Source organism: Pongo abelii, chromosome 23 (assembly GCF_028885655.2).
Source record: "Pongo abelii isolate AG06213 chromosome 23, NHGRI_mPonAbe1-v2.0_pri, whole genome shotgun sequence".
NCBI classification, from domain to species: domain Eukaryota; kingdom Metazoa; phylum Chordata; class Mammalia; order Primates; family Hominidae; genus Pongo; species Pongo abelii.
Genome location: NC_085929.1, coordinates 32,861,342 through 32,883,479, shown reverse-complemented (window position 1 = coordinate 32,883,479; position 22,138 = coordinate 32,861,342). Strand labels below are relative to the sequence as shown.

At 45.7% G+C, this 22,138-nt stretch overlaps 3 protein-coding genes across 9 annotated transcripts in view; 2 read left to right on the top strand and 1 right to left on the bottom strand.

Annotated features, from left to right (window-relative positions):
* TFIP11 (tuftelin interacting protein 11) overlaps positions 1–13,917 on the top strand; it is a gene marked incomplete at its 5' end in the record, with an annotated part of 20,395 nt that extends 6,478 nt beyond the window's left edge. The window contains 9 exon segments of the mRNA NM_001133272.1: positions 2,223–2,350; positions 3,962–4,114; positions 6,424–6,951; positions 7,080–7,186; positions 9,168–9,336; positions 9,741–9,984; positions 10,920–11,062; positions 11,553–11,718; positions 13,484–13,917. Of these exon segments, the coding sequence (NP_001126744.1) occupies positions 2,223–2,350; positions 3,962–4,114; positions 6,424–6,951; positions 7,080–7,186; positions 9,168–9,336; positions 9,741–9,984; positions 10,920–11,062; positions 11,553–11,718; positions 13,484–13,839 (1,994 nt within the window). The 3' untranslated portion in view covers positions 13,840–13,917.
* On the bottom strand, positions 13,233–21,988 carry SRRD (SRR1 domain containing). 2 transcript variants are annotated; one of them, XM_002830954.6, is made up of 7 exons: positions 21,755–21,988; positions 19,789–19,829; positions 17,571–17,830; positions 17,371–17,469; positions 15,629–15,783; positions 14,777–14,822; positions 13,233–14,388 (listed from the first exon to the last, which is right to left on the bottom strand). In XM_002830954.6, the coding sequence occupies exons 1-7, from the start codon at positions 21,919–21,921 to the stop codon at positions 14,179–14,181; spliced, it is 978 nt and encodes a 325-aa protein (XP_002831000.1). In that variant the 5' UTR covers positions 21,922–21,988; the 3' UTR covers positions 13,233–14,178. The 2 variants fall into 2 exon arrangements, with proteins under 2 accessions (XP_002831000.1, XP_009232486.1); XM_009234211.4 differs by having other exon boundaries at positions 13,233–14,580; positions 21,755–21,945.
* Positions 21,924–22,138, top strand: part of HPS4 (HPS4 biogenesis of lysosomal organelles complex 3 subunit 2) — a 31,856-nt gene continuing 31,641 nt past the window's right edge. The window contains exon 1 of one of the 6 annotated variants that reach the window (XM_009234207.4): positions 21,924–22,138. The gene's annotated coding sequence lies outside the window, so the exon portion shown is untranslated. 6 annotated transcript variants of the gene reach the window in all.

The window sequence follows — 22,138 nt, the reverse complement described above, 5'->3', positions numbered from 1 at the left end:
GGCTGGGTGTGGTGACTCACACCTGTAATCCCAGCACTTTGGGAGGCCAAGGCGGGTGGTGGATCGCTTGAGGTCAGGAGTTCAAGACCAGCCTGACGAACATGGTGAAACCCCGTCTCTACTAAAAATACAAAAATCAGTTGGGTGTGGAGGCATGAGCCTGTAATCCCAGCTACTCAGAAGGCTGAGGCAGGAGAATCGCTTGAACCCAGGAAGTAGGGGTTGCAGTGAGCCAAGATCACGCCACTGCACTCCAGCCTGGGCAACAGAGCGAGACTCCGTCTCTGAATAAATAAATAAATAAATAAATAAATAAATAGAATAAATAAAAACAAAAATGAATTAGTTGCTAATATTTAAAAAACAGACAATTTCACCTAAAATTCTAGATTTTGCCTGGCAGTAGTTAGTTGAGGCAAGTGAGAGCTGCTCCTGGGACGATGGACATGGCCTTCTCTTGGAGGCAGTCTCCATTACCCCCTGTTGTCTTCCACCCCAACCCACAGGAACTTTTCTTGGTCCCAGAGTCATTTGAGTTCGCTATCCCTATTCACAAGGGTTTTAGTTTTGTGGAAACAGTTATTTGTCCTTCAGGAATGTCAGTAAAACATTGTGCATAGCTTTTTTAATAGCTAGTGCCATATGGCTGTAAAACTGGCTGAGCAAATCCTGCATTGGTTACTTCCATCTTCCTCTAGTAGCCCAGTCTCCTCCTGTCTTCTCGTGGCCAGCCCCATTGAGATACAGCCCCTGTCACACTCTTATCTTCTTGAGACCAAAGCCTTTCAAACCAAACAGTTGGATTCTTCCTACAGGAACATTTCCTCCTCTTCTTGAGCTATTTCCTATGCATGATTGCCAAGTAGATATCATCAAATGTATCCTACACATTCAAATTCCAGTCTCTAAATAATAATAATAACATTATTATTTTTTGAGACAGAATTTTACTCTTGTTGCCCAGACTGGAGTGCAGTGGCACGATCTCAACTCATCTGCAACCTCCACCTCCTGGGTTCAAGTGATTTTCCTGCCTCAGCCTCCCGAGTAGCAGGGATTACAGGCACCTGCCACCGTGCCCAGCTAATTTTTGTATTTTTGGTAGAGACGGGGTTTTACTGTGTTGGCCAGGCTAGTCTCGAACCCCTGACCTCAAGTGATCCAGCCTCCTCAGCCTCCCAAAGTGCTGGGATTATAGGTGTGAGCCACTGTGCCTGGCCTCTAAATAATTATTAAAGTGAAATCCAGTCCAGATTATGTGTTGAAAACATTAGGTACATGAAAAATACATGAACTTGAGTAAAGATACACTGAATGAGAATGAGGGGATAGTTTTTTTGCTTTTTTTTGATACAAGGTCTCACTCTGTTACCTAGGGTAGAGTGCAGTGGCATGGCATGATCGTAGCCCACTGCAGCCTCAACCTCCTGGGCTCAAGCCTGCCAAGTAGCTGGGACCACAGGCACACTCTGCCGTGCCTGGCTAATTTTTTCTTTTTTTGTAGATGGGGGTCTTACTATGTTGCCCAGGCTGGTTCAAGACCTTGGCCTCCCAAAGTGCTAGGATTACAAGCATGAGCCACAACGCCTGGCCCAGGGATAGCTTTTATTTAAGACTTCAGTGGAACTAAATGGAAGGGAGGCAGGGATGGAAAATTTGGAGTCGGGGGAATGTCTTCATTGAAATGTTGTGGTCCTATTCGTAAACTCTTTCATGAGAAAAACAACATTTATTTCTAGGGTTTAAGCTTGTTATAAAAAAGTTAAACATAGGAGATAGGAACTCCTAAGTAAAATATGTGAGGAGTCTTATATTAAGTTGCAGCTTCACTTCAGTCAGAATCAATATAGTATCGGAATTACTGCATTTTCCCTAATAGAGGCTCCCAAGGAAGTGAAGCATAGAATTTAGTATGCTGGAGTTCTCAGTTATAAATGTAGTGTTCTGTTTTCTTCCTGTCCACTAAACAATCCAAGTGGAAATGGAAATCTATTTGGGATATAAATAAACTAGTCAGCAGACTGTTCTGTGGTAGCATAAATGCTCATAAGTTTCAAATCACAAGGGACAATAGTGTTCTGAGGGCAGAGAATAGCTCTCTTTCCTGAGTAGCATGTTATTTTGTGGAAGGAGCAAGAAACTGTCATTTCACTGAGTGGCTGATTCACATACATGAATTGCTGTGATCGTAAGACTCTCTTTTTTTTGCTGAAATTCCTCAGGTATCATTAACCCAATCGAAGCCAAGCAGAGAAAGGGAAAAGGTGCTGTGGGGGCTTATGGGTCCGAGCGCACCACTCAGTCCATGCAAGACTTCCCTGTGGTTGACTCAGAGGAAGAAGCTGAAGAGGTAACTGGAAGTCAGGAGACATGGGTGGATGGTGTCCTGTCCATTTCTAATGGCTGTTCATTTATCCCTTCATTCTGTTAGTCGTCAGATGTTTATTGTACATGTACCATATGCCAGGTACTGGGCTGAAGGCTAGGTGCACCATGATGAGAGGGCGAGGGTGGACAGAGTAAACAAGCAGCTGTGGCGTGGAAGTGGCAGTTGAAATGGCAGAAGGTGCTAGGAGCTGCCTAGACAGAAAATAAGGTTGGGGGTTGGGAGGTGGTGTTGACCTACTTTTATAAATAGGCTGGTCAGGGAAACCTTTTAGGAAAGGAAACATTTCAGTTGAGACTTGGCAGAAGGGTGAGCTGAGAAGCCAGAGGACACTGAGAGGCTCTTGAGCTTGGTGGTTAAGAAACCATAAAGGAAGCCCTTGTGGTGGGAGGGTGGTACACAAAGCAGAGGGGGAAGGAAGTGCATTCAGAGGGGTGGATGGTCCACAAGACAGCCATGACAGCCATTTTTAGGTGCTCGGGTTTCATCCCAAGTGCAGCAGGGAGCCATCTGCTGGCAGCTTTGTGTCCCTTTTCCCCAGTGATAGAAGGGGCCAGCTCTCTTGATTGAAGTATTACTCTTTTCCCGTTTGAATTTATGGGGGAAGCAGGATGCTGCAAAGAAACATGTTACTCTTCATGTCACTGACCTTTTGATGAAAGAGTCATTTGATAAATGTGGGATTGGCCACTCTGAGTCAGGGGTTCTCAGACTTAGAAGCCTACAGGTGCCAGGCATACCACAGAAGCAAGTAAGATGAGCCAGGTGCTAGACAATAAAGAGTAGTGGGGACTGTGGCACACAAGTGAGGCTGTAGTCTGTGTAGAAGGTAAATCTTTATTCAGCTCTAGGTGATTGTTGCTTATGAGGATGTGGGCTCAGTATTGCCTGGTCCTCTGATTTTCCTAAAGTAGTCAGATGTCTAGATACTTCTAGAGAAAAAATGACAAGTCTTAACCAGTATGAGAAAAACATAATGACAACCCCAAAACCAACTTCTGTGGGCTGGACTCTACTACTGTCACACTAAGAAAGTTTACAAATTTGTGTTGGGCCACATTCAGAGCCGTCCTGGGCTGCGGGTTGGACAAGCTTGCCTTAGCTCCTCCTGTAGAAAGGTTTTGCAGACCCTGATTGTAAGAGATATCTTTGCTTTAAGAGTTAGGGCCTGCTTATTTATCGTCATTTTAAAGTTAGAAACAAGGTTTTGTGTACTTAAAAAATCCTTTACATTGCATTTTTAAGTTTTACATGAGGTACCTTTAAAAGTAGTATAGTGCCTGCCCATAGTAGATGCTCAATAAATGTTGTTTCCTTTATCTTTATTTTTGTTTCTCCCTCCCATCTGGTGCACCTGCCTTCTGAACCTCATTATTTGTAAGAGGGCGAATGTGGTCAAGGAGTATCATTAGATAGTTTTGGTGTCTTGCAGGGGCATCCTTTCCTTCCTTCATCTAGAGCCTGTAAATAAATCTAAGACAGTGAATGGTGACATCTGCTAATGGTCTCAGCTACCTCACCTGTTGTAAAAAGTGGTTGTTCCTTGCTGCATCTGACTGTATTCTTCTGGTCCAGGAGTTTCAAAAGGAGCTGAGCCAGTGGAGGAAAGACCCAAGTGGAAGCAAGAAGAAGCCCAAATACTCTTACAAGACCGTGGAAGAGTTGAAGGCCAAGGGCAGGATTAGCAAGAAGCTCACTGCTCCCCAGAAGGAACTTTCTCAAGTCAAGGTACAGCATCTACACCCCAGAATTAATCACAGAACATGTTCTAGGGGTTTTTGGATCTTTCAGCTAGGCTTTTTCTTTTTCTTTTTTTTTTTGGTACCTTGCTTTTCTCACTTATTTATGGGAGTGTAATGAATTAATACTATGCTCACATAGTATTAATATCACGTTCCTATTCATTACACTCCCATATTTAGTAATAGTTACCAAGTTCCTTCTCTGCCAGGCACTCTTCACGGCACTACACTGGTAAACCAAATGATGTTCCTGTGTTTCTGGAGCTTACATCAGTGAATTTAATAACATTCTTGTTATTAAAAACTCAGTGCGAAGTGTTTATAATGAGCGCATAATTCCAGACAGTGGCTATACTGTATTACTTGATCCTACCTCCATTGTTAGACGTTTAGCTTTTATCTGGTTTAGTTTGGGTTTTTGGCTGGTTAGTTTGTATATAAAACTTTGTTTTTGTTTCAGACATTTTTTAAGGATAGACATGTACATGTACAATCACCATGTTGAATACAAAAGTACTTAAGGCATTTAAATACTCAGAAGGTTGTGTTAACTCTCTCTGACCAGGAGGGCAGGGGAGAGTCCCCAGGGCTCCTTAGCCAGCATTGAGTATTTTCTTTTTTTAAGATAGATTAAATTTTCAGCCACTGTTACGTGCATATAGTGTATTAAGTTTTCCATTACTTGGCAGGGCATGGTGGCTCATGCCTGTAATCCCAGCACTTTGGGTGGCCTAGGCGGGCGGATCACGAGGTCAGGAGATTGAGACCGCCTTGTAATATGGTGAAACCCTGTCTCTACTAAAAATACAAAAAATTAGCCGGACGTGGTGGCGGGTGCCTGTAGTCCCAGCTACTCGGGAGGCTGAGGCAGGAGAATGGCATTTACCCAGGAGGCGGAACTTGCAGTGAGCAGAGATCGTGCCACTGCACTCCAGCCTGGGGGACAGAGCGAGACTCCATCTCAAAAAAAAAAAAAAAAAAACAACAACAACAACAAAACAGTTTTCCATTACTTTTCCAAGTAGTCAAAGAACAGTGGTGACAGTTGCCTGTTGTCATTTGCTGTAGGATATGTAGTGTGTCATAGACCTCAAAGAAAGCCTTTAGTGGGGTTCTTAAACATGAGCTGTTATCTGGATGACCTGATAAGAAATACGGGTGTCTAGGTGCCTCCCAGGAATTTTGAGTCTAGACTGAACCTCAGGACTCTTTTTTTTTTTCCCTCCAGTGATTCTAAAGCTGGTGGTTCATGGATCACACTCTTACTTAAAAATCATTAAGTATCTGAATCATTAAGATTCTGAATCATTCTGTTTCAGAAGTGCAGTCCATATTCACATTTCCTGTTTTCCTAAAATATTGGAATTAGCTCATTGTCTAGGTTGCCTTTGTTCAATTAGCCTTTTGTATATTTTATTTTGTTTTAAAATTAAAAGGCCGGGCGCAGTTGCTCACACCTGTAATCCCAGCACTTTGGGAGGCCGAGGCGGGCGGATCACAAGGTCAAGAGATTGAGACCTTCCTGGCTAACACGGTGAAACCCCGTCCCTACTAAAAATACAAAAAATTAGCCAGGTGTTGTGATGGGCGCCCGTAGTCCCAGCTACTTGGGAGGCTGAGGCAGGAGAATGGCGTAAACCTGGGAGGCGGAGCTTGCAGTGAGCTGAGATCGCACCACTGCATTCCAGCCTGGGCAACAGAGCGAGACTCCATCTCAAAAAAATAAATAAAAATAAATAATAAATAAATAAAATTAAATAAAAAAAAACTTTGTTATTACAATAGCAGTGTGTAGTACATTTTAGAAAATTAGGAAATAGGCAAAAATGTAGAAAATATTTCCCATCCTTCCAAGATTACCAAATGTTAACATCTTGTTATACATCCTATATCTTTTTCTATGCTTATGTGCATTTTTTTAATCAAAATGTGATATTCTGATTGTATGTTACCTTCCTTGATCAGTATAGCTTCTACCTTTCCATTAAAATAAATTTTTCACATCTACTAATACTCAGTCCCTATTTAAATTCCATGTTTCCCTAAAAAGTCTTCTCTATCTGGCTTGTTCACAGTGATCCAACCTAGAACTGCTTGCTGCATCTGATTTTGTCCCTGGAGTCTCCTTTAGGCTAGGACAGTGTGGTTCCCACCTTATAACACTGCCCTTCTCCAGCTCTGTTGAATAATGTGGTTTCTACACACTTCCCCTGTCATGGGGCCTTCTCCTGGGCTTAGCTGTGTGTTTAACAGGGCTGCAGCGGTGTTAACCTTCGTCCCTCTACGTTTTCCAAGGTCATAGACATGACAGGCCGGGAGCAGAAGGTCTACTACAGCTACAGTCAGATCAGCCACAAGCACAACGTTCCCGATGATGGGCTGCCGCTGCAGTCCCAACAGCTGCCACAGTCTGGCAAAGAGGCCAAGGCCCCGGGCTTCGCGCTGCCCGAGCTGGAGCACAACCTGCAGCTGCTCATTGACCTCACGGAGCAGGAGATCATCCAGAATGACCGGCAGCTACAGTATGAGCGGGACATGGTGGTCAACCTCTTCCACGAGCTGGAGAAGATGACCGAGGTCCTGGACCACGAGGAGCGGGTCATCTCCAACCTCAGCAAGGTCCTGGAGATGGTGGAGGAGTGCGAGCGGCGGATGCAGCCCAACTGCAGCAACCCCCTCACCCTGGACGAGTGTGCCCGCATCTTTGAAACCCTGCAGGACAAGTACTATGAGGAGTACAGGATGTCCGACCGTGTGGACCTCGCCGTGGCCATCGTCTATCCACTCATGAAGGAGTACTTCAAGGAGTGGGATCCCCTCAAAGTGAGTTGTGGGGAAAATCAACCTATCCCTGCCTCTCGGTTGGGCTTACCCTTGCTTGATGAGTTGGTCCAATGGGCAGGGAGGGCTGGAGAGCCCGAGGCCCCTCAGCTGCTTGCCTTTTTCCTCAGGACTGCACTTACGGCACCGAGATCATCTCCAAGTGGAAAAGCCTCCTGGAGAATGACCAGCTCTTGTCCCATGGCGGACAGGACCTCTCGGCAGATGCCTTTCACAGGTACCACAGAGCAGGGCTCTGCACCCCAGCTCCTTTCTCCTGGGGGGTTGGGAAGGATTGCTGAAGGTGGGGGAAGGCAGCAGTGCTGGCCTTGATTAATTTTCTGCTCATGCTGACACTGCTTTAGGAATTTAAATTCATTTGGCTATGAATTCTTTTTTTTATTTTATTTTTTTGAAATGTTTTATTTCCATAGGGTTTTGGGGAACAGGTAGTATTTGGTTACATGAGTAAGTTCTTTAGTGGTGATTCGTGAGATTTTGGTGTACCCATCTCCTGAGCAGTATACATTGAACCCAATTTGTAGTCTTTTTTTTTTTTTTTTTTTTTGAGACGGAGTCTCACTCTGTCGCCAGGCTAGAGTGCAGTGGTGTGATCTCAGCTCACTGCAGCCTCCAATTGCCTGGTTCAAGTGATTCTTCTGCCTCAGCCTCCCGAGTAGCTGGGATCACAGGCACGCGCCACCACGCCCAGCTAATTTTTGTATTTTTAGTAGAGACAGGGTTTCACCATGTTGGCCAGGATGATCTCGATCTCCTCACCTCGTGATCCGCCTGCCTCGGCCTCCAAAAAAGTGCTGGGATTACAGGCGTGAGCCACCGTGCCTGGTTCAATTTGTAATCTTTTATCCCTCACCCCCTTCCCACCCTTTCCCCGAGTCCCCAAAGTCCATTGTGTCATTCTTATGCCTTTGCATCCTCATAGCTTAGCTTCCACTCATAAGTGAGAACATAAGATGTTTGGTTTTCCATTCTTGAGTTACTTCACTTAGAATAATAGTCTCCAATTCCAACCAGGTTGCTGCGAATGCCATTAATTCATTCCTTTTTATGGCTGAGTCATATTCCATTATATTTATACCACAGTTTCTTTATCCACTCGTTGATTGGTGGGCATTTGGGTTGGTTCCACATTTTTGCAATTGCGAATTGTGCTGCTGTAAACTTGCGTGAGCAAGTATCTTTTTTGTATAATGACTTTTTTTTTTTTTTTTGAGATGAAGTCTTGCTTTGTCGCCAGGCTGGAGTGCAGTGGCGCGATCTCGGCTCACTGCAACCTCTGCCTCCTGGGTTCAAGTGATTCTCCTGCCTCAGCCTCCCGAGTAGCTGGGACTACAGGTGCTCGCCACCATGCCCAGCTAATTTTTGTATTTTTAGTAGAGACAGGGTTTCACCATGTTGGCCAGGATGGTCTCGATCTCTTGACCTCGTGATCCGCCCGCCTTGGCCTCCCAAAGTGCTGGAATTACAGGCATGAGCCACCGTGCCCAGCCATGACTTCTTTTTCTCTGGGTAGATACCCAGTAGTGGGATTGCTGGATCAAATGGTAGTTGTACTTTTAGTTCTCTAAGGAATCTCCACACTGTTTTCCATAGTGGTTGTACAATTACATTTGGCCATGAATTCAGCTGACACTTGTCAAATGTCTGTTGCGTATCATGCTTGTGCTAGGTGCTGGGCTTACCCTAGGAGTACAGCAGACAGCCTCTGCCTACCGTACAGCAAAAAAGGCAGATGGGAAATAAGGTAGTGAACAAATAAAGCCAGGATGCACACCAGGTACAGCGATAGAGAATTGCAGGAGCGACCTACTTGGAATGGGGGTTGGCACAGAGGTCTTAGGGGAGGTGACATTGAAATTGTGGTAAGAGGGTGAGAGGCGTCAGCTCATGAATAGAAGCCTATAGGTGGGAAAGCACTTGATACCTGGGAAGAAGCCCTTGTGACCCTAAAGCAGCTCTGCCAGGTGGGCAGGCACTACTTAGGAGACCGAGGCCTCAGATTGAGAGGAGAGTCACGAGAACAAGGAAAGAGGCAGGCTCAGGTCTGGCCAGTATGGTGACTGGCCTGATGGTTTCCTCTGATTGAATTTCCATGCTGTTGTATTTTCATTCCTGATTCTAGAGAGGCAGGCGATGGTGGTGTACTTTGAAACCAGTGAGTGTAATTAACCAGCCTGTCCTCTGCCTTTCTCCCATAGGTTGATATGGGAAGTCTGGATGCCTTTTGTTCGAAATATTGTCACCCAGTGGCAGCCAAGGAACTGTGACCCGATGGTGGACTTTTTGGATAGTTGGGTGCACATTATTCCTGTGTGGATCTTAGATAACATACTGGACCAACTCATCTTCCCCAAGCTGCAAAAGGAGGTGGGATGAGAGTCATGGGAAACAGCCGTCATCACTAACCACAGGGACTTGTTCAGTCTATGTCTTCATTATCTCAGTGCTGTTAAAACGCCTGGAATTAACAGAATTTGTCAACACAGCTATTGACCTATAGTGTTAATTCCAGCCTTTTTCTCAGCACTTTTTTCCCCAAGCCACCCTCAGGAGGGAATTCATTTTCTTGATTTCATCACTAAAATTAGAATTGTGCTATTTCTGAGATGTAATCAAATGAATGGGCATATTTGTTTGGCAATGTACAAAGGACCGTGGGCCTCGGAGAGCACGGGGCCTCCTCCAGGGGCAGCTCTTGCCTTTAGCCATACAGGGGTGTTATGTGACTGCCCCACAGGCGACATGAACTGATTCTTCTGCCCGCTTCGCAGGTGGAAAACTGGAACCCGCTCACAGACACTGTTCCCATCCACTCTTGGATCCACCCGTGGCTGCCCCTTATGCAGGCACGGCTGGAGCCGCTCTATTCCCCCATCCGTAGCAAGCTGTCCAGCGCCCTGCAGAAGTGGCACCCCAGCGACTCCTCTGCCAAGCTCATCCTCCAGCCCTGGAAGGATGTCTTCACTCCTGGCTCCTGGGAAGCATTCATGGTCAAAAACATAGTGCCCAAGCTGGGTAAGGATATGGGGAAAATACATTCCAAGCCCTGCAGCTTTGGTGCCCTGGTTTCTGTGGTCAGCGGTGATGACTTAAAGCATAGCCTTTGTGTTCATGAAAATGCTTGGTACACAATATTCCTTGCTGTGAAAAAGGTACCATTTTTTTCAGAGGCTGAACATAAATGTAACTTGGGTCCTTTCTGCTGTTTATTTACAACAGTGACTAATAGTCGACAGTGACAGTATTGGACTCTGCCTTGTGGTTTTCCCGATTGGTTTTGGCTTCTGGTAATAGGACAGCCATTGGAGTTCTGAAATTTTTGTGGTATTTTACTCTAAATTATTAGGGAGTTATTTCCGGGTTAGCAAAAAGAAAATATTTTTTAAGAATTGCTATGTCGGGAGCTTAAATTTGACCTTTAAAAGCAGATTAAAGCCTGAGCAACATGGTGAAACCCTATCTCTACCAAAAATACAAACTAGCCAGGTGTGGTGGCGGGCGCCTGTGGTCCCAGCTACTAGGGAGGCTGAGGCGGGAGGATGGCTTGAACCTGGGAGGCAGAGGTTGTAGTGAGCCAAGATCTGCCATTGCACTCCAGCCTGGGCAAAAAAAAAAAAAAAAAAAAAAAGCCAGGAGCTGTGACTTAATGCCTGTAATCCCAGCACTTTGGGAGGCTGAGGTGGGCAGATCACCTGAGACCAGGAGTTTGAGACCAGCCTGGGCAACATGCCAAAGTCCTGTCTCTAATAAAAACACAAAAATTAGCTGGCCACGGTGGTGCACACCTGTACTCCCAGCTACTCGGGAGGCTGAGGCACAAGAGTGACTTGAACCCGGGAGGCAGAGATTGCTGTGAGCTGAGATGAAAACGGACATTGTCTTTGCTCTTTGTGCTTCTGTGGCTTTGCCAGTAGTAAAGCTGTGCCTTACAGACCGGTTTTCTCTTCCAGGGATGTGTCTTGGTGAGCTAGTCATTAACCCCCACCAGCAGCACATGGATGCATTCTATTGGGTGATTGACTGGGAAGGGATGATCTCTGTCTCTAGCCTGGTGGGACTTCTTGAAAAGCACTTCTTCCCCAAGTGGCTTCAGGTACACTTTGTTTTGCTTGGCTTTCTGGGGGAGGGAACTGGATGGGGATTAAGTTAATTTTCTGCCAAGGCCTGACTGTAGGTACAATTCCATAATGAAAATAAATTACGTGGTGGAGTAGGAATGAGTTAGGTCATCTTCATAGTGGGCACCATTTATTGGACATTTGCCATGTATCAGAAGCTGTTCCAAGCACTTTATTTGCTTTATCTCAGCTCCTCTCAGCAACCCTATGGGGTAGGGGATATGGTATCCCTGTTGTGTAGACATGGAAGCTGAGGCTCAGAGTTTACATGCAAGGGTACTTTAGCTACCAGGCTGACTCCAAAATCCATATTCATAAGTGCTAGACTGTTCAGCTACTATAAATCCCTGTAAAGTGGTGTCACTAGCTTGCAGGACCAGGATCAAAACAAAACAAACGGCCCCTTCAGAAATCTTGCCTTCATTTGTTGCCACCATGGATGCAAGTAATTTTTCTTTTTGGCAGGTGCTGTGCTCTTGGCTCAGTAACAGCCCAAATTATGAGGAGATCACCAAGTGGTACCTGGGTTGGAAGTCTATGTTCTCAGACCAAGTGCTGGCACACCCATCTGTCAAGGACAAATTTAATGAGGCACTTGATATCATGAACCGGGCGGTGTCCTCCAACGTTGGTAAGTGAGGATTCCCATTTTGGATGTCCTGGCCCCGAGTTTCAGATTTTACACATGTAAATGCACAGAATCAGAGTTTTCTGGTTCCTGTAGGCAGCCTAAACGTTAGTCACTTTTGCACATAGCAACAGACTCTCACCCTGCTGATTGGGGTACATGGTCGGCTGGCACCCACTGCCCAGGTCTACCATGACTGAGAGGGGCATCTTCCCTGAGTGGAGACTGACTTAAGCTGGATTCAGATGATGTCAGTCTAACCCCAGGCCCCGCCCTCTTAACCGCTGTGCTGTGTGGCCTTTTAAGGCTCATTCAGGCCTGAGCATGCTGCTCAGGTGACGCATCTTACAGTGTGGAGTTCGGCACACGGTCTGACACTTGGTGATTGCTCAGCCTTAATCAGCCCCATTTTACCTGTTAAACAGTAAGATCTACTTCATAGGCTAAAAGGGAGATTGAGTTCATGCTCGTGTGTAGCCTTCAATAGGTGGTGTCTGTGTTGTCAAAAACAGGCAGTTCGCTGTTCGTGTACTGTATCTATTCCCAAGTTCTAGGTAAGTCATTCTGTCTAGATCATAAGTGAGAGTATGTTTATGTTTCTACATTTGGGAGCCTATTTCAACCAGTCCTGTGCTCCAGTGTTGCTCATTAGCCGATTCACAGCATTGAAATGGGATCATCTAGTCTGTTTTACAGATAAGCCCAGCGAGGCTAAGAGCCTGTTCAAGGTCACATAGTTAAAGGGTGGCAGTTAGAACTGGAATTTCTGTTTCCTGAGTCTTTAATTCTTGTTATTTAATAGCCTAGGCCAGGCGCAGTGGCTCACGCCTGTAGTCCCGGCACTTTGGGAGGCCGAGGCGGGTAGATCACGAGGTCAGGAGTTTGAGACCAGCCTGACCAACATGGTGAAACCCCGTCTCTACTAAAAATGCAAAAACTGGCTGGGCGTGGTGGCACATGCCTGTAATGCCAGCTACTCAGGAGGCTGAGGCAGAAGAATCGCTTAAACCTGGGAGGTGGAGGTTGTAGTGAGCCGAGATTGCAAGCACTGCACTCCAGCCTAAGTGACAAGAACGAGACTCGGTCTCAAAAAAAAAAAGAAAAAATAGCCTATTCTGTGAAAACAGAGATTAAGTAACAAGGCAAATATACTTCTCTGCTTCTGTAATTATCAAGTTCTTTCTAAAAACTCTTCCTTAGCTACCCTTGGCCTCATGTTTCCAAAACTGTTCCCTGAATATACCCCTCAATTAGCACTTAGCATTTATGGTCTTGGTATTATCCTTTAAACACCCATTTCAGCTCCCTAAATATATGTGAACTTCTTTCAGGATGAGGGGCCTGTGTGGGTAGGTTAAAAATAAAGCCAGTGTGGGCCCTATGTTTTCAAGGTACTAAAAGCTGCCTCTTTGGTGGTGTGAAGTGGAAACTCTACAGAGCAAGGTGGGAACAGAAGAGTGGCTGAGGACTCTCTGTTAATGTTTCCAGCTCTGAAAGAATAAATCACTTGCAGATACTTCATTTTAAAATGTTGAATATTAATAATCTGTTTGGTTACTAGATACTAGCCAGGAACCTTCTGAACAGTTTTTATGTGATACTGGCCAGTTGTCTAAACTTCCTCCAAAGTTGTATCTTTGAGGCAGAGCTGCCCTTCAGTGAGTCACAAGCACTCTGGCACACCCAAGACTTGGACCAAGTCACAGTGTCAACTTCCATACACCTGGAAACACCTCTCCTCACCGCCCTGTCCTCCTGTATCTCTTAGGTGCCTACATGCAGCCAGGAGCGCGGGAGAACATTGCCTATCTCACCCACACGGAGCGGAGGAAGGACTTCCAGTATGAGGCCATGCAGGAGAGGCGGGAGGCTGAGAACATGGCTCAGAGGGGCATTGGCGTGGCTGCCAGCTCTGTGCCCATGAACTTTAAGGACCTCATTGAGACCAAGGCTGAGGAGCACAACATTGTCTTCATGCCCGTCATTGGGAAGCGACACGAAGGGAAGCAGCTCTACACCTTTGGCCGCATTGTGATCTACATCGACCGGGGAGTGGTCTTTGTCCAGGGCGAGAAGACGTGGGTGCCCACCTCACTGCAGAGCCTGATCGACATGGCCAAGTGAACTGTGGCAGGTCCAGAACCAGCCAGAGACTTGCCCCTGAGAGGGATCTATTGTAAATAAACAGTATTTTAGATCACCTTCAAAAGGGTAACTTCTTTACTCAGGAGCTGCTCCACATCAGGCCAGGTCACGAGGGAAGGATGTAAAATGGGACGATGCCACTTAGTGCAGGAATCTTTATACCAAGTCCTCATGTGGGGTATCGTCCTCAAAACAGGACGGCCAAGTTGATGTTCTTTCCTGGCAAAGGAGTGCTCTCTAGTTCCTCCATGGCAGCCTTCCCTTGAGTCTCCGGTGGCAGCTTCTACCTCAGCCACCACTGAGTACCTCACAGCAAGTTCAGTCAGTAGCAGAAGGATCTTCTCTCTTCTTCCTGATGATTTCAAGGTCCTCACAGTCCTGATAATCTGGTTCTTCCCGAAACTCCCAAATATCTGTGGAGAGCTGTTCTAGCTTTTGCACAGGGAACCAGTGGACAGAGGTATCATTAAATATGTCCATGTATTGTGAAGTCTGAGGAAACTCAAGCTCCTCCAGTCCTTTTAAAATCTGAGCAGAAAAATTCAAGTATAAAAACTTTAGATATTCACAGTAATCCCCACTCTTCTGGGATAAATTTCCATTTTACTTGTCATCCCCACTTTCCTTTTTAAAAAAATAACAAATAGGGTATTTCGATTTAAATGCTTTTGCACAATGAATTGAGCGCCCCAGGGACAGTGGGTATCATAGACTGTGATCCTGAGAATAAAGGAAATAAGGAAAAAACTAAGAGATGCATTAAAAAGTCATAGCTTTCTGGAACACAGACCCATGGAGAGAGCTGACAGTACACTAGTGCCACTTAGCCCGTGAGTTTCCTCCTATGCCTGTAAAGATAGAATTCTTCACAGTTTCACACCCTTTTCCATCCCAGCCCCTTTATTCAGATAGATACCTTTGCAATGTAGGGATAATTTTTCTGCAGAATCCTTGCCAACAACCTAGAAATTAAAAAAAATGATTAGGAGGTATGAGGATAGTTTCATTCAACTTAAGACACATAGAAGGGCAAGATGATTGAAGCACAGTAAGAATTCAGGAAAAAACCCAAGATGTGGAGTAAACCAGTTAAATAGTTGAAAATGTGGGCCAGGCGCGGGTAATCCCAGCACTTCGGGAGACTGAGGCGGGCAGATCATTTGAGGTCAGGAGTTCAAGACCAGCCTGGCCAACATGGTAAAACCCCATCACTACTAAAAATGCAAAAATCAGCCAGGCGTCCTGGTGCGCATCTGTAATCCCAGCTACTCATTAGGCTGAGGTAGGAGTACCGCTTGGACCCGGGAGACAGAGGTTGCAGTGAGCTGAGATCATACCACTGCACTCCAGCCGGGGAGGACAGAGTGAGACTCCATCTCAAAAAAAAAAAAAAAAAAAAGCAAATATTCCAGTAATTGTGCCCATTTCATTTCATCAAGAGAAATGACTGAGCAGACTCCTAAGCATGGGAAACAGAATGACGATGTGGAGCTGTAGGCAGAGGAATCAAATAGCTTTTCCCTGTTTTCAAAACCATTTCTGTGTATCATAATGGAAGGGAGGAATTCGTGGCAAAAAGACTCCTTAACTTGCTTCACAGTTCGAATCAGGGTTTGACATCTCCTGTCTTTAAGCCTTCATCCAGTTCCCTATGGAAAAGCATTTCCCCAGTATGGAATCATCAAGGAAACGTTTTCTGCATGTGGGTCAATCTGAGGTATGGGCTTCACCTCAGGGCCTGACGGAATCTCAGCATTCTCAGACTTACCTCTCCTCAAGTCCTTTGAAACTGTTCCCAATGATGACCATCTTAGAAAGGGCATCTACTGACCAGTTACTCCATAAAAGATTGTTGTACAAGGCCGTCCCACAATGGAGCATGTAAAAGATGGTAGGCTCCCCGCGAATACTCCGTTTCCCTTCCTGGGGATACGACATTCACAGGTGTAAACATGCCCACAACCTATTCTTTACAGCAAGGTGAGGGAGAGGTAAGGATGGGGATAATCATAAGACAAACTAAAGGATCAAATGGAAAAAAACTCATTTTGTGGAACAGTTACACTCGTATATGAAATCTATACAGTTACAGGACTAAAGAGTCAGGAAATCATGATGTCCCGAAAGAACTCATGTTTACTTAACAAATGTACACATTGTGTTCTCATGAACACAAAACCCTGCACTGACAGAGGGGCTTCCTGGGTCTATGATGGCAAGAACAGGAGGGATAGTGATGTTACTTACCCCATGTATTTCCCCTATGTTCAGTAATCCACACTTCCTGTGTCACTTCCTGCAGATCTGCATAACTAAGTCCTCTTCCAATGTCCCTGAGGCACAATCACCCCTCCTGAGAACCACTGCTTTCCGGCCAAACTCTAGCAGGGAACATAAGGCCCTTTGTCTGACCCTTGCCCACCTCTGGCCTGCCTCTCCTCTCCTTGCAGCTTCCCTTGTGTTAATAACAAACTGGCAGTGGTTTCCTGAACAGCCAGCACTGCACAGCTACCTGCAATCCTGGTTCTGTCCCACTAGCAAACTCCTGGTAGACCTTCAAAGCCCAGCTCAGACCCAGGAATCCTTCCTCCATCCCTCCAAACACCTCTCTTGTCTCAGCTCCTAGTACAAGGTTCTGCCTATTTCATTCCTCATTCACTTGTTTACAGCTCACATGCCCTGATGTGACCATGGGCTCCCTGAACACAGGGACTGGCTCCCATTTTTCTTGGTCTCCCCAAAGCTCCCTGCCTAGCACAGAGCAGGTACCCAGAAAGATGATCTGAACTGAGTGACAGTGTTTTAGGACCTTGCCAATATCAGGGAATGACTCTTCTCTCAACTGAGCCAAATTTTCATACATAACAAGCAATAAGATGGCAGTTTCAGCACACACACAGGAATGAAATGATTCTAATCCCCAAGACAATACAAAACCGAAATTGGAGGGATTTGCTCATACTGGCTTTGGCCCTGTGCTTGAGAGATGCATTTCTTTATTCCACAGGTCTCAGAAGTGTCAAATCCCAGCTATTTTGGGGGGTGCAAATGTGGGCAGAGAATTAATCCACAACTCACAGCCAGGTGCTATGGGTTTGACTGGGTTATAGCATCAAAGAGGAATGCTGCATCCCCTTTTATTACCTCCCTGGGACAGGGTAAAATCCAACCACAAAGATCTCGCTTGAGGCACCTAGACTTTCATGTTTCAGTAGCAACAGCAAATACCAAGTTAGCATAATTTCCAGACAAGTAATTCTCACAAAAGTGGTGCAGACCTAACATGTCCTGGTTCATGCTGTCTGTGTAATTTTTTTCTGATGGGCACAACACAAGCCAAAATGTAGGTAACTGACTGGCTGGTTACATCGTTCAGGCACTACAAAAGCGAGCAGGCGGTAAGAGAGGAATGGCTGCCACTGCAAAGAATGCTGGTGTCCACAGGCAGAGCCTGGGGTGAGTCTGGTCAGGATTTTTACAGTTCTGTCTTCTCCCATTTAAACCACTTACCTCGTTCTCACTGAGAACAGTCACACCAAGGGTGTTAAGTACATCAGTTTCAAGTTGGCTAAACAGAGGGTCATATACCCAACAGTGACTTCTGGGAATCTAGAAGGGAAGAATGAGTTGTTTACTTCAACCCAAACATCTGTTTGCACCCATGTACAGGACCAGAGGAGGAGGAGATGAAAATGAATCCAAAAATGTACCTGGCACTTTTCCAACAAAAGCAGCAAAAACGTTAGCTGGTTTCTAGCTATGATGCAGGTGGCAAAGTTCCCAATGCCGTAACACACACACTTCAAATGGCAGGTTCCTGTGACCAGGGTCTCTCTTGGGATAGAATCAGGGGCCACATCTGACTCCTCTGGCAATGAGTCAAGATGCAGGTTTCCAAAGATGTCCGAAAGAGTCCCCACAGGGGCCTTCAGTTGTTCCAGATGTTTTGTAAGACATCTATTGATGGTTTCTGAAAGAGCAGGCCCCCAAATGCAGTTAGAGGGCATGCTCTGACCCTGTGAACCAAATCATCCACAAAAGAAGTTCACACATTTGGGGAGAAAGAGATCAGGGCAGTAAAAGGTTTCAATTTTTCAGAGAGAGAGAGAAGCTGCTGGCCTCATTCCCAAACATGCCTGGACATACAGTCACATTCACCACCAACTGACAAACTGTCCCGGTCCCTGGACTCCCATGGTCCAAGAGCATGTTGCAAGCAGAAATTGGGTTTCACTCAAGGGCAGTTTCCATCTAAAACTCTAATGTGAACTCATTCTAATTTAACAAGAGGCTCCTAGTAAATGTAGACTATACTCTGAAATGCATACTTTTAAAGTTGTAACAAACCAGGTGCGGTGGCTCACGCCTGTAATCCTAGCACTTTGGGAGGCCGAGGTGGGTGGATCACCTGAGGTCAGGAATTCAAGACCAGCCTGGCCAACATGGCAAAACCCCGTCTCTACTAAAAATACAAAAAATTAGTCAGGCGTACTGGCGCACACCTGTAGTCCCAGCTACTTGGGAGGCTGAAACAGAAGAATCACTTGAACCAGGGAGGTGGAGGTTGCAGTGAGCCGAGATCACACCACTGCATTCCAGCCTGGGCAACAGAGCAAGACTCCATCTCAAAAAAATAAAATAAAGTTATGCTCTGTTTAAGTCTTCTCATGTAGAGGTAGGTTCTCTTGTCTCTCCTTTTATTGTACTGGTACTGAATTTCGCAAAACAAAAAAAGCTGTGCATTCCAATAAGATACCAATTTTTCACTTAAGATACCAGCAAAGGGCCAGGCATGGTGGCTCACACCTGTAATCCCAGTACCTTGGGAGACCAAGGCGGGCAGATCACTTGAGGTCAGGAGTTCGAGACCAGTCTGGCCAACATGGTGAAACCCCATCTCTACAAAAATACAAAAATTAGCCAGGGGTAGTGGCGCACACCTGTAGTCCCAGCTACTCAGGAGGCTGAGGCAGGATTGTTTGAACCCAGGAGGTGGAGATTGCAGTGAGCAGAGATCATACCCCTGCACTCCAGCCTGGGTGACACAGTAAGACTCCGTCTCAAAAGAAAAAAAAAAGCAGCAAAGACATCTTTAAACAAGACCCCAGGCCAGGAAAAACTGGCTCTTCAGGTCAATTTTGATAAAAGAATTGGTGAAAATTTTCTGGATAACTTGACAATAGATATCAAGTTAGTCACCACCTTTCATTTAATTCCACTTCTGGGAATATATCCTAAGAAGATCATCTTAAGTTTGGTAAAAGCTTTATGCATAAAGTTACTCATTGCAAAATTATGTATAATAACTTAAAAAGGCTGGTTGTGGTGGCTCATGCCTATAATCCCAGCGCTTTGGGAAGCTGTAGGCGGGAGGATCACTTGAGCTCAGGAGGTACAGGCTGCAGTGAACTATGATTGCACCATTGTACTCCAGCCTAGGTGAAGAGTAAGACCCTGTCCTAAAATAATAACTGAAAAACAACGGAAGAAAACTAAATGTCCCACAATAAAAATGATACCTATGGTACATCCACTCCATGCATAAATATTATGTTGCCACCCACACACTATGTTTAGGAAGAGATTATCACTGCATGAGGAAAAGGCTACATTGTAATATCATGGAAAAGGAACAGGATAAATATAAATTTCAGCAATAATAATGACAACATTTATTGCCTTGTATACAGCAGGCAAGCATTTAACTAAACAGCTTCAATTCTCAAAACTACAGGATATACACATTATCCCCATTTCACAGATAAAGAAACTGAGGGTCAGAATTAAGTGCCAAAAGACACACAACTGTAAGGGGCAGGGGGCGTTAGAACCCAGCAAGTTATCCCTCTGTGAAGCAAAATGTCCTCAAATGAGGACTGATTCTCTTTTCTGCCCCGCAATCCCTACCCTTGGCCAGGTGTTACCCACCTAGTGCTGAACTCCAGAAATCAGAGATAAACAGGTCCTTCCTGTTGAGAAAAACAATGGCACAGTCATGTCCCACCCATTTCAGGGCTGCCCCAACAGTAACTTTCCTCATCATGACCCGAATGCATAGAGAATGAGGTGTCCTGCAATGCAGGGCCCACCCTTACCAAGTGATAGGAGGGGGATATATGTTGAATATGTCCAGAGCCAGAGCACATACTGCTGGGGCTCAGAGACTGCAGGAGAGAGGATGCTGGAGGAGGTCCTTGATTCCCAGAGGGAGGTCTGGGTCTATTCTCGGTCTACAACAGACCCTAGCATAGAATTGCAGCTCAATAAATGGTTGTTAAGTGCTCAGAATTAGCCTTTCTGAGCTTTAGTTTCCTCATCTCTAAAATGGGGATAAAAATCATTCCCAACACGGAGGAGTTTAGAGGCATAAAATGGGTTAACATTCTTAGCACAGTGTCTGGCACATAGCAGATACTCAATAAATGGTATTTGTTATTATAAATAGTTCTAAGGGGAAAGTAAAGAGACAAAACCAAGTGTCTGGGCTTTCTTTATTCAAGTCAACTGGTTTTACAGACCCAGAGCAAAACAAAGTCAACAGTGAATTAAAATGAACTGGATTTGAACTGACAAGCCATGGCCAGAGACAGTGATTATGGGGTTTAGAAAGGAGTACAGAGAATTGAAAGTCGGCCCAGAGGCTGCTGCACGTTTCTCACAGAGGGTAAAGGAGAGAGTTCTGATGTACACAGGAATGCTTTATGAACTGGTAAATGCATACATAGATAAGCGTGTAAAATGCTGGCCCAATCCCTACTCAGAGCGATGGTGATTGCACCACACTTGGGTGTTGGGAGAAGCAAGGAGCTCCTGGGGAATACTGAAGCAGTTGAGGAAATCGTGACAATGTCAAGGGATATGAAAAATGCCTTGAGTTTTCCAAACCCCCAGACACATTCACTCTCACTGGCACCCTCTGAGAGCTTAAAAAGAATCGCAGATGCTTTTTATTCAGGCTCAGCCAATTGATCAGCAACTTCCTCTTCAGAGGTAAACTCTGGGACATTACTGCCTCTTGACCCTAATTCTAGGGGAGAGGAGCACACAAAATTAATCTAATTTCTCCCCTTGTGATGGCCCTTCAGATGCTGATCTTAAGTGCTAACTAAAACTGTTATTTATTGAGCCTAACAGAACTGCAAATAAAGATAATAATACTAAATAACAATAATAGGTAACATTTATTGAGTGCTTCCTCTGTATTAGGCACTCTCCATGTACTTCCTAAGGTACGGAGCAAGGTATGTGAGAATCTGGGCTGGGATAAGCAACCAGCACAATGGAAAGCTGGAAGCACTGGTTTTTGTCACAAAGACCTGGGTTTGAAATCTGGTTCCAAACATTTTGTCTCTTTGAGAATCAGTGAGCTACCAGGGTCCTAGTGTGCCTGCAATGTTTAACATAAAGTGTGTAGAATGATTAAGCTAATGTCAGGCACACAGCAGCTGCCTGATGATAGCAGTCACGTATTCATGTTGCTTCCCTCGTGTTACCACCACCAATAATATACCAACATCGGCATAATATTAATAGCAAACATTGGCACAGTGCTTACCACGTGCCAGAAAATGGTTTCCGTTTACTAATTCATTGAATCCTCAAAACAAACCTACGTATGTAGTATTTTCATCCCCATCCCACAGATGAGAAAACTGAGGCACAGCGATTATAAATTGTCCAAGGTCACGCAGCTGTAACCGTAATAAAAGGAAAGATAACCTTTAACTGAGCGCTTACTATAATCCAGATCTTTAATGAGCTCGTTACCTACGTTAAATCTTCATAATAACTCCTTAAAGGGTGTGCATTATATCGCCACTCTACAGATGGGGAGACTGTGGCTCAGAATTGCCCATGGGCGCAAAGATTCCATCAGGGCCGACCCTGCACTCACTCAGCCTCCCAGATGCGACGAAGCACGACTCCGCTGTCAGACTCGAACTCCGCCTCGGGGCCCGGGGGCGCCGCCTCCCTCCGCCGCGGCCGTCGAGCCGCCGAGCGCCTCTTCCGCGGAGCCGCCGCCTGCCAGGATTCCAGCGCTGCAGCTGCGGCCGCAGCCATTGGTCTCTGACGTCAGCGGCGCGCGGCGCACTCGGCACGTCATCGCCGCGCGCCGGCTTGCCAGGAGCTGGAGGGGGAGGTAGGCGGGGCGGCGCGTGACCTAAGGCCTCTCTGCCGCGCGCGCAGGTACGGGACCGAAGTCGCAGGTGCCCAGCTGCCGCCCACATTTCTGGTCCAGAGTCCCGAACCCCGAGCACTGGGATGCCTGGCTACTCCG